Source organism: Gracilinanus agilis, chromosome 2 (assembly GCF_016433145.1).
Source record: "Gracilinanus agilis isolate LMUSP501 chromosome 2, AgileGrace, whole genome shotgun sequence".
Taxonomy (NCBI): domain Eukaryota; kingdom Metazoa; phylum Chordata; class Mammalia; order Didelphimorphia; family Didelphidae; genus Gracilinanus; species Gracilinanus agilis.
In genome coordinates, this window is record NC_058131.1 from 608955941 (window position 1) to 608968522 (window position 12582).

Sequence of the window (12582 nt, forward strand, 5' to 3'; positions counted from 1 at the left end):
GATGGATAGGAAGGAAGGAAGGAAGGAAGGAAGGAAGGAAGGAAGGAAGGAAGGAAGGAAGGAAGGAAGGAAGGAAGGAAGGAAGGAAGGAAAAAAGCTTTAGTGGGAATGAACTGGAAATCAATGGTTAATCAAAATTATAAAACTATTAATAGCTTTTCTTTGTATTGGTCAGCATAAACAATTGAGGGTAGACTATAGTTTAAGTAACTGTACTATGAACTGAGATTACCTCTTAAAAATACTTCTTATGTCTGGTTTTCAGCACTAAGCAAATTGAGGATCCCAAATGTGTACCCAACTAGCCAAGTGGAGATAGTCCAGTCCAATGTGGTTTTTGATATCAGCAGTCTCATGCTCTACGGAACCCAAGCCATTCCCATCCGCCTTAAAATTCTTTTAGATCGGCTTTTCAGTGTACTGAAACAAGAGGAGGTAATCCAGATTCTTCATGCCTTGGACTGGACTCTTCAGGATTATATTCGTGGATATGTGCTTCAGGTACTGTAGAATTAACAACCTAGACTACGAAATGTTGGGGGAAATATAGCTCATGGAATATCACCTGTGCTTGGTTTCAATGTCAGTAGCAAATGTAACATAATTTTGATAGTGATCTTAAATACCGAGATAGAATTTTATCTGGGTATGGACTATATTTGCCAGACTAACATCTCTACAAATTAACCTGTGTGGACATTAAAAAACAAACAAACAAAAAAAAAAAAAAACAAAAAAAAATAAATAAAACATGCGATCACACAGACTAGGCCCTACAACTGGCTGGAAATGACCTTTTATGTAAAGTAGTATTATGATCTTACATTATGACATAGATCAATATTTAATGATCTTGATAATCTTGCTTTTTAGTGTTAGGATTAAAAATATGGAATCAATTACCTTGAACCTCTATCACATGAAAAATTTATGATGTTACATTCCTTATCATCTTAGAAACTCTTACATGCACTGTGAAAAATCTCAGTAGGCCATCAAATACATGTTCTGTGATAAAATATTTATTATAGTTATTGGGAAAAGTTAGGCATAGCTAGAGTTTGAAAGAACTCCAACACTCTAGTGTAATTACAGCTGTGCTTTGTGAACATTGGCTACAAATCAATAAAGGTTCATTTGTTTTCAGATGTTAGTTGCTTGGAAGATTATTAAGCTTTCAGTGAAATAATACTTGAGTTATATATCTAGGCTGATTGCTCTATCTTTTCTCCTTAGTCTTAGATGCTACTGTTGTTGTTCAGATTGTGCATATTTTAATCTTGGTGAAAAAAATTATATAAAGGTTTATAAGTAATTGTGTTTTGAGTCATGACAGCTGAGTGGTTTATCACTGGGTTGGAACAAAGAAGGAAACAAGGATACTTGATTTAACTTGAGTTAGATTTGGGAATTGCCATTAAAGAGCTATGTTGGGGGACATCTGGGTGATTCAGTGGATAGAGAGCCAGGCCCAGAGATGGGAGGTCCTGGGTTCAAATTCCTCGTCGTATGATCCCGGACAAGTCATTTAACCTCTGTTGCCTAGTTTTTACCATTCTTCTGCTTTGGAATCAAAGATAGAAGGTATGGGTCTAAAAAAGAAAATAGCTATGTTGGCTCAAGGTTGTAATTTTTTAATTTTAATTTTAATTTTTAAAATTATTTAATTATTTTATTTTTATTATATTTTATTATTTTTTAAGACCTTACCTTCCGTCTTGGAGTCAATACTATGTATTGGCTCCAAGGTAGAAGAGCAGTAAGGGCTAGGTAATGGAGGTTAAGTGACTTGCCCAGGGTCACACAGCTGGGAAGTGTCTGAGGCCAGGTTTGAACCTAGGATCGCCCATCTCTAGGCCTGGCTCTCAATCCACTGAGCCACCCAGCTGCCCCCTGTAACTTTTTAAAAAAGAAAAAAAAAAACATGAAACATGTAAATATGGGAAAATATTCAAAATAAAAATAAAAATGAAAAAAACCCAACAGTCAATTTATTATTATTATTTTATACTTGATCTCGTACTCAGGATGCATCAGGAAAAGTTTTGGATCATTGGAGTATCATGACCAGTGAAGAAGAACTGGCCACCCTGCATCAGTTTCTCCGTTTTGGAGAGACCAAGTCCATCGTAGAGCTCATGGCAATTCAGGAGAAGGAAGGACAGTCCATTATCATACCATCTACCACGACCAATTTGGATATTAGAGCCTTTATAGAAAGTTGCAACCAGAGAAGTCCCAGCCTTTCTGTCCCAGTGGACAAGGTGAACCCCGGCAACCTTCATCACTTCGAGAACCTCATCAACAACATGGCCTTCATGCTGCCTTTCCAGTTCTTCAGCCCGGTGCCTCCCCCTTTGATAGGCTCCCCTCCAGAGAGACACGTGATCGAGCAAGGTCAAGAGCGAAGCAAGGACACGAAGCACGACCTCCAGATGCCCTTTCCTGAAAACGGCTTCTTAACGCCTACCTCTGCGTCCTTCCAGATGGACAGCGAGCCGTGTCTCGGCTGTCCGGACCTCCTCCCCAAGACGGAAGAGGACGCCAGCTTCAGCGATTCGGGCTCCCACCACGCGGTGGCCAAGCTGGAAATGGCCCGGCTCTCCCCGGAACCCAAAGGGAAGACGACGGAAAGGAACAGTCTGGGTCCGAAGAAAGGCCGGGTTTTCTGCACGGCGTGTGAAAAGACCTTCTACGACAAAGGGACGCTGAAAATCCACTATAATGCCGTTCACCTGAAGATCAAACACAAATGCACGATCGAAGGATGCAACATGGTGTTCAGCTCCCTGCGGAGCCGGAACCGACACAGCGCAAACCCAAACCCCCGGCTGCACATGCCCATGAACAGGAACAACCGGGACAAAGACCTGCGCAACAGCTTGAGCGTGACCATCTCGGAGGAGAGCAAGAGAGCAGGCTTCCCCGTGACATCGCCGGACAGCCGGCCCGTCCCCAGCTATATCGGGCCGTGCACCGACCCCAAAGGGCAGCCGGCCTTCCCCAGCATTGGCCAGAACGGGGTGCTTTTCCCCAACTTAAAGACGGTTCAGCCCGTTCTTCCTTTCTACCGTAATCCGGTCACCCCGGCCGAGCTTGCCAACACCCCAGGAACGCTCCCCTCCCTGCCTCTGCTCTCGTCCTCCGTGCCGGAGCAGCTGGCCTCCAACGAGTTGCCGTTCGATGCTCTTCCCAAGAAAAAATCTCGGAAATCAAGCATGCCTATCAAAATCGAGAAGGAAACGGTGGAGATCGCCAACGAAAACAGCGACGCCCTCAGTTCGGACGAAGAGATGCCCTTGCAGGTGGTCAGCGACGGGGAGCTGGAGACGTGCGAGCTCAGCGCGGAAAAGCAGGTCGTGGAGCCGGCGGAGCACCGTCCGTCCTCGGCCAACGTGTGGCAGCCTCTTTCGGAGGCAGGGAGGCCTCCCAAACCAGAGTCGGTGATCGAGACCCGACATTTAAAAAAAGCATCCGAGCAGGACTCGAACGGCTCAGAGAAAGAGACCGAACAAAGCCCAGTATTAGCCATTGTGCCCAGGGAAGCCGCGTTCGGCGATCCCAAACAACACGCCAGTGTCTTAAAACCAGTGATGGAGCCTCTGTCGATGTATGCAAAAGAGCCATCCAAACACCAGCTTCCCGATTCTGACTGCGTGGAACTGCAGCACCACTTACTGACGGGGGGATTCCTAAACGCCTTGTCCAACCGGGCAATGGCTCTCCCTTGTTTTGAGGATCCTAGAGAGATAGATCAGGTCAGTCAGCACGGGCTAGGAAGACAAAAGGAAGAAACTCGCTTCCATTGTGATATCTGTAAGAAGACCTTTAAAAACACTTACAGCGTGAAAATTCATTTTAAAAATGTGCATGCCAAAGAAATGCATATCTGTACAATTGAGGGCTGTAGCGCAACCTTCCCTTCCCGCAGAAGCCGAGACAGGTAAGACACTTGTAAATACGAGTCGGATGTGTCGCCATCACGACGGCGAGTCATTTGAAATTTAACTACTTGGGGAACTGAGTCAGGAAGCTTATTTTCTGTGGATTATTTGAATACTCTGTTTATAAAATAATATATATATTTTTTTATCTTTTAATAGTCCTTATCTTTTGTCTTAGAATCAATATTTTTGTATTGGTTCCAAGGCAGAAGAGTGTTAAGGGCAGGGCAATGGGGACTAAGTAACTTGCTCAAGGTCGCACAGTTAGAAATAAAATATAATTATTGAACGAATTCAGCAAGTATTATATTAGCATCTGTTTTAAGTGAAGGGACCACCATAGCACCGAGGTAGACTAGGGAGGGAGGCTACGATGGAATAGAAGAACTCTTTGCAGACCTTGCCTTCTAGCATCACATGTGAACCATGTACAGAGTGGTGTGTGAAAATAGGATGAATATCATTCTATGAAACTTGAAAAGGGAGAGATGACTTAAAGAGGGGAGGAGAATGAAAAAAAGAGCTCATGAAATGAGTGCCATTTGAACAAAATCTTGATGGAAAGGCTTTTTTATTCCTAGAAACTTTTATTTCCTTCTGACTGGCTAGGTATTTTTTAAAGCAAGATTAATTTTAATTGATAAAGACTAAAATAAGAGAATAATAGAGAGCAAATGTTACTGTGGGGTTTTTTTCCCTTAATTTATGGTTTGTGGTTGGATAATTGAAAGAGAGAAACCTATGGGCGTTTGGGTTTGGGGTTTTGTTTTTGAGATCCAAAAACATCAACTTTCTTATTTTTAAGATTCAGAGGCTGTAATGTAATAGAGTGTTGTAGGTAGTATAATATCTCTTGGGTCTCAAGTCATTCCGAAGTCCTCTGACTCTGAGTTTGAATGTAACCAGCCATTTGCTAAGTAGTTTCTAGACTATATCCAGCTAATCCAGTTGGGTCATGTGTCCCAAATTATAATCTTATTCCTTTTGTTGTCAGTAAAGTTGAGTCACTTGAGTCTTCAGATCCCATTTCCATCCTAGAAACTCTGAAACGTTATCCCCAAGAGAACTTGGAGAAGGTCAGAAGTTTTATGAAATATATGAGAATGATAAATATATTTTAGAATATTAACATGGCACTTCTTCCTTCTGATCATTACACATGGATGTAATCTATCCATTAATTCCACAAACGTTTACTGAGCAACCAGGAAGTGCTGTGAGGAATGCAAAGCTGAACTTTGTTCCAATTGGTTTCCACACTGGTCTCTGTCTTCAAGTAGATTATAGTCTAGTTGGAGAGAGATGTGTGAACAGACAACTCCTAAAGCAAGGAGGGCCATCTCAGGCACCAAGAGACAAGTTCAAACTGAGTGTTATAGGTATTGAGAAAAGAAAGAGATCCTATCTAGGAAGAACGAAATGAATAAAAGAATGGGATATTTGATCAGTGGCTCCAAGAATGCCTCATAATTTTATGAAGAAGGGCATTCCGGATGGAAGGATTAGCATGGGACGAAAAATGGGAAATCTGACTGGTTTGATCTAAAGCATGAGCTATGTGCAATAATGAAAGGCAAGGCTGGAAAGGTTGGTTGGGGCCAGAATTGGGCAGGCAAGGCTCAGTTAGCAATACACAGACACATCAGTTTCCTCATCTATAAAATGAGAATTATTTATTTCTAGATGCCTTTTTAAAAAAAGATAAGTCTTACCTTCCATCTTATAATCAATACTGCTTATTGGTTCTAAGGCAGAAGAGCAGTAAGGGCTAGGCGATTGCCTATGGTCACACAGCTAGGAAGGGTCAGAGGCCAGATTTGAACCCAGGACCTCCTGTCTCCAGGTCTGTGTCTCATTCCATTAAGCTATGTAGGTGTCCTTCAAATGCCTTTTTTGACTTGAATTTCAGAAAGGTTTCAAGAGAGAGAAATTAAGAGAACGATATGTTCAAATCTTAGATATTTCATAAAATAACCCTTGAATAGAGCACATAAGAACATATTATGAATAAAACAAATGCTTTTATTCAAGTTTCTATGATTTTATAAGCATGAATGCCCCTGCCATCCCCTAGGACACTATACTAATGAGTTTCTATAACTGAAAAAATGTATAACAGAATCTCAGATTCGAATGTATCTTAGAGACCCTCTAGGCAAGTCCATATCAAAACAGACTTTTCTCTGTGGCAACCCTAGCTTGAGTTTTACCCAGTTGTAGGGTAACCCCTTCCTGCCAACACAGCCCCTCTGTTTTGCGATTGCAGAAGCAAATGTGTTCTCATGAATGATCTGTGGTCTTAGATCAAAGAAAATATACAAAGAAGATAAGGAGAAAATGGAGAAGGTCCATTTGGTTAGGCTGTTTATATGTCATGCTTGGGGCTGTAGAGCAATAAGAGAGAGTCTTGATGAGATTAAATTCCACATTATATACAATTTTTGTTCTTTTGTATAATATCTGCTAAATTAATAGTCATTTCATTCCAAAATTTTATTTTTTTTATTTTTTATGTTGGATGTTTTGGGCTTATTATAAAAATTATTTAAAAAGACTCCACTTTGCAGGCAGGAATATTAGAACATTATAACTTGGCAACACTTGGGTTGTTGCACAGTGTATGGAATGCTAGACTTGGAGTCGGGAAGATCCAAGTTCGAAATCTGCCTCAGACTCTTCTTAGTTATGTAAACCTGGGCAGGTAGCCCAAGATGTGACTCTAGATAAACTACATATGAGGAAACTGAGGCTGAGAACAATTTTTTTAAATCTCAGCCTCAGTTTGTTTTCTCATCTGTAAAATGGAGATAATAATAGGGCCTCCCTCCCAGGGTTGTCATGAGGATCAATTGAGATAAAATTTGTAAAGCACTTTGCTAACCTTAAAAAGTTCTATAGAAATGTTAGCTGTGATAAATAGTTATAAAGTGTAGTATAGTGGAATGAGTGTTGATTTGAAGTCAGAGGACCAATATTGTCACTTACTAATCTTGGGCCAGTCTTGGGGCCTTAGTTTCCTCAATTAGAAAAATGAGAGGACTGAGCAAGAAGGGTGTGGAAGGGCCCGCAAAACTCTAAATCATTAATAAGTGTATTTAGGATCCATTTTTCCATAGAAATACTATTTTTAAGGTGGTTAGATCCCAAAGTGAGTCCCCCAGAACTTCCTGTCCTACTCTCTCTTTTTTTTTTTTTTAAACCCTTACCTTCTGTCTTGGAATCAATTCTGTATATTGGTTCCAAGGCAAAGACTATAGGGGCTAGGCAATGGGGGTTAAGTTACTTGCCTAGGAAGTGCCTGAGGCCAGATTTGCACCTAGGACCTCCCATCTCTGAGACTGGCTCTCAATCCACTGAGCCACCTTGCTCCCACCCCCCCCATCTTTTGCCCTCCAACTATTATATTAAAAAAAATTTTTTTAACCAATTACATGTAATACATTTCCACACAAGTTTTCCTAAGGTATACAATCAAACTTACCTTCTTTCCTCCCTTCCCTTCCACTGCACTACTCTTGATAATAATAATAACAATCATCATTTATTTAATGCCATATGGTTGACAGTGTACTTTATGTACGCTGTCTCATTAAAGACATCTCTGGGCTACAGCTACAATTATGCCCCTTTTTGCTGTTCAGTCATTCTAGTCCTGTCCAATTTTCCATGACTCCATTTTGAAGTTTTGTTGGCAAAAAAACAAACAAACAAACAAAAAACCTAGCCTGGTATGTCATTTCTTTCTCTAGATTTTTTACAGATGAAGAAACTGAGGCAAATGGGTTTAGGTGATTTACCCAGGGTCACACAGCTAGTAAGTGTCTGAGGCCAGATTTGACCTCCCAAAGATGAGTCTCGCTTATTCTAAGACCAGGGCCCCCAGCTGCCCATGCCTCTTTTTACAAATGAAGAGGCCAACTTTGAGAAAGGATAGGTGGTCACAGGATTATCCAGCTAGGAAGTATCTGAAGTAGAATTAGAGCCTGGGTCTTCCCAACTGCTCCTGGTGCTTCATCCGCTTCTGCATGTTTAGAATCAGCCATGTATATAGCATTCTTTCTGTGGGAAAATGAAGTTCAATCACCTGTTACCCTCCACTTATGAAAAATAATTTAATAACAGACAGCAATGACACACATGAATATAGTTCATTTAAGTTTTCAGAGTGTTTTACCTATCATGTCTCTGTGGATACTTTCACCCCTGTGAACCATATTAATATTTTAAAATCCGTTTTTTAATAATATGAGCCTCTTAGAGATTAAGTTCTTTTTCCAAGGTCAACACAGGGAGTATATGCGATGATGGGATTCGAACCTAGGTCTCCCTGACTCTGCCTCCAGGGTTCTTTCTCCTATACCACATAGTAGTTTCTTTATCTGTAAAATGAAATTGTTACTTTAGAGCAGTGGTTCCCAAACTTTTTTGGCCTACCGCCCCCTTTCCAGAAAAAAATATTACTTAGCCCCTTGGAATTTAATTTTCTTTTAACTTTAATAGCAATTAATAGGAAAGATAAATGCACCTGTGGCCATCACCTCTCCCCTGGATCACTGCAGCACCCACCAGGGGCAGTAGCGCCCACTTTGGGAATCACTGCTTTAGAGTATCAAAGATTTGTGGGGCAGCTGGGTGGCTCAGTAGATTGAGAGTCAGGCCCAGAGAAGGGAGGTCTTGGGTTCAAATGTGACCTCAGACACTTCCCAGACCCCCATTGCCTAGCCCTTACCACTCTTCTGCCTTAGAACCAATACACAGTATTGATTCTAATTTAGAAGGTAAGGGTTTTAAAAAAAATTCCCCTTATCTTTAGAGTCTGGAATCTTTCTTTCTTTCTTTGCTTCTGCAGTTTTAGTAGCAGCTATGCTTGAGCTCTGGAGTCAAGGGACCTGGGTTCAGAACCCTCATGTGACTATAACTGGATGACCTGGGGCAAAGTCACTTGATAGCTTTGATCCTGAGTTTCTTATATACAAAAAAAGGGGATGAACTATAGATGTCTTCTGAGGTCCTTTCTAGTTCTAGCTCCAAGATCTTAAAAGGGAGAAGGAATTTCTTTTTGAGCCTGCCACAAATCTTCTACCTAGTTCCCCTTCTAATTTCATTACAATGGGAAGAAAAAAAAAGAAACCTGGTGGCTAAGGAAAAATCTTTGGGTCAGTGGGGAAAGGTCAACATAGATAGAGCATTAGTGCATATATAAGATACTAATAAGGCAAGGAAAAAAAGGAAACATGGTTGCTAAGGTAATAACTTTGGGTCACTGGGGAAAGACCAACATAGGCGTAGTATTAATAATTTTTAAAAAAAACCCTTACCTGTTGTCTTAGCATCAGGACTGAGTATTGGTCCAGAAAAAGCAGTAAGGGGGAGGCATTTTGGGATTAAGTGACTTGCCACAGCTAGGAAGTGTCTGAGATCAAGTTTGAACATAAGACTACCTGTCTTCAGTCCTAGCTCTCTATCTGCTGAGCCACCCATCTGCCCCCACTGCATTCATATTTACAAGACTCTGAAAAGCCAAATGGTCATACTGTGAGCACTTATAATTAAAATTTCTAAGTTGGTGCTTTTTAGGTAGTTGTATTTACTATGAGTAACTTGTATGTACACTCATCTGCATGTTAAGACCAATGTTCATTTTTATAATGAAATATCTTTTTCTTTTCAACTTAGAAATTTGGTAGAAAAATTTAGCACAATAAGTAATAAGTAAGTAATTTTCATTTTCTTGTGTAGTCATGGAAAAAAACAGCATTTATGGATAAGTAAAATAGAGAGATTAAACATTTTAGAACTCTGTAGCATTCATTTTATTTCTGGACCAGGAACTGTAGTTTGGTAGGCTTCAAAGTACCTCATTGGCCACTATCATATAGAATCTTAAAACTAGACTCATTTGCTACTATCATAAGGAATCTTACAATTAGACCTCATTAACCACTATCATAGAAAATTTTAAAACTAGACCTCATTGGCCACTATCATATGGAATCGTAAAACTAGACTCATTTGCTACTATCATATGGAATCTTAAAATTAAGACCTTGTTGACCACTATAATAGAAAATTTTTAAACTAGACTCATTGGCCACTATCATATAGAATCTTAAACTAGACCTCGTTGGCCACTATCATAGAAAATTTTAAAACTAGACCTCATTGGCCATTATCATAGAAAATTTAAAAACTAGATCTCATTGGCCATTATCTTAAAACTAGACTCATTTGCCACTATCACATAGAATCTTAAAACTAGACCTCATTGGCCACTAACATAGAAAATTTTACAATTAGACCTCATCGGCCACTGTCACAGAAAATTTTAAAACTAAACCTCATTGACCATTATCATAAAAAAATTTTTAAACTAGACCTCATTGGCCACTATCATATAGAATCTTAAATCTAGACCCATTTGCTACTATCATAAGGAATCTTACAATTAGACCTCATCAACTACTATCATTGAAAAATTTAAAACTAGACCTCATTAGTCACTATCACATGGAATCTTAAAATTAGACCTGATTGACCACTATAATAGAAAATTTTCAAACTAGACCCATTGGCCACTATCATTTAGAATCTTAAAACTGGATCTCATTGGACACTATCATAGAAAATTTTCAAACTTGACCTCATTGGCCACTATCATAGAAAATTTTCAAACTAGACCTCATTGGCCATTATCTTAAAACTAGACTCATTTGCCACTATCACATAGAATCTTAAAACTAGACCTCATTGACCACTATCGTAGAACATTTTAAAACTATATCTCATTGGCCATTATCTTAAAACTAGACCGCATTGGCCACTATCGTAGAAAATTTTACAACTAGACCTCATTGGCCACCATCATAGAAAATTTTAAAACTATATCTCATTGGCCATTATCTTAAAACTAGACCTCATTGGCCACTATCGTAGAAAATTTTACAACTAGACCTCATTGGCCACTGTCATAGAAAATCTTAAAACTAGAAGGGAGTCTTCTAATCCACTTCCATTAGATGGAAAAACCCAGAGCCACAAAGAATAAAGGTGGGTCAGTGAACAAACCCAGGTAGTTATTGTGTGGGTCTCCCTTTCCCAGTCTAGTCCATTCTACCGAAGGCTGTTATTTTTCATCCCTGAGAGCTGCTTCACCTATTAGCCTATAAGTTTTCTCCTAAGCTATGTCTTCATTAATTATATCGATGATTAAAGTTCTAAAAAACCCACAATTTGTTGATTGCTAATCCTCTTTTCACTGTTTTAGACACAGTTCAAACTTAAATCTTCATCAGAAAGTTATCACCAAAGATACCCTGGAAAGCAATGACAACCCTTTGAGTGCAACTTACCTTTTGAAAGATATGGCTAAGGAGGTTTATCAGGATGCAGCTTTCAAACAGCACACTCCCCAGACTTCTGTCATCTTCAAAGGAACCAACCGGACTGGGAGCGTTGTGTACCCGATCAGCAAGATCCGAGAATCCTGTTTAGAGAGCTACGGCTGTGGTCCCACCAGTGAGGGCACGGTCCTCGATTTAAGCACTACCTCCAGCATGAAGTCTGAGAGCAGCACCCCCTCTTCCTGGGACTCCGATGGAGGAAGTGAAGAGGGCAATGTAGCTCTGGATGACAGTGATGAAAGCTGTGAAGGACCGAGCCTGATCCCCAATGAAGATGGCTATCCCATTTGCGCCCTCATGGAAAAGGCCAATCACAGCTTTTCAAACCTTCCCTCCGGTTTGCCAATAACTTGTCACCTCTGCCAAAAAATATACAGTAATAAAGGAACCTTCAGGGCCCACTATAAAACTGTGCACCTCCGCCAGCTTCACAAGTGTAAAGTACCAGGTTGCAACACTATGTTTTCATCAGTCCGCAGTCGAAATAGGCATAGCCAGAATCCCAACTTGCACAAAAGTCTAACCACATCTCCAAATAATCTCCAGTAACAAGTTGGGAGACTGAGTTTTCTTTTGATAAGCTTTAATTATTTCAGATAATAAAATAGTAAAATGAAATGTCTCTCATTTTCTTTTCCTCCATTTTGGCCACACCCGCAGGGTATCTGGCTTTAAATCACTTTCATTTGACTTTTTTTTTAAGTTCCTGGAGGCTGGGTAGTGTTTAAATCAAAAACAAAAAAGTAGAAACAAAATAGAATAATAATATGCAATATGAAAGGATGGCATTGGGGTGGCACTATCTAGTATTACTTCTCTAAAACCTAAAGTATTATTCATTGAGAACATAGAAACCTGCAGATAATGCAGCTGGTCCCAGTTTTGTTTACATATTGCCTTGAGGAAGCAGTGGACCAGTGGGACAGGTTGGGATCCTGAACTTGGGATAAGGGCGAAGAGGGTGAGGATGATAAACTAAGGTAGACCTGCAGTATTAAGGACCAGATTTATGTGTCCTGGGGAATAACGGAATCATAGAGCATGAGGATCTGGTCTTAAAAGGTCCTACTTTGATCGTAACTCCTTAAGAATTCCAAAAGCCAGAATGTGGGTTTAGGAAAATGACTTGGAGACTATTGGATGAGACCATCAGATAATTTGGAGTGGAATAGTCTTTTTTTCTATTCTTTGATGGCCTCTTATTTTGCTTTAGAAAAAGTTCTCAGAGAATAAAGTGT

The 12582-nt window shown here is 40.0% G+C and overlaps 1 protein-coding gene across 1 annotated transcript in view; it reads left to right on the plus strand.

Annotated features, from left to right (window-relative positions):
• BNC1 (basonuclin 1) overlaps positions 1-11893 on the plus strand; it is a 15520-nt gene extending 3627 nt beyond the window's left edge. Inside the window, exons 3-5 of the mRNA XM_044660158.1 lie at positions 266-501; positions 2028-3943; positions 11209-11893. Of these exons, the coding sequence (XP_044516093.1) occupies positions 266-501; positions 2028-3943; positions 11209-11893 (2837 nt within the window). The remainder of the gene's footprint in view (positions 1-265; positions 502-2027; positions 3944-11208) is intronic.
• The last annotated feature ends 689 nt before the right edge of the window (positions 11894-12582 follow it).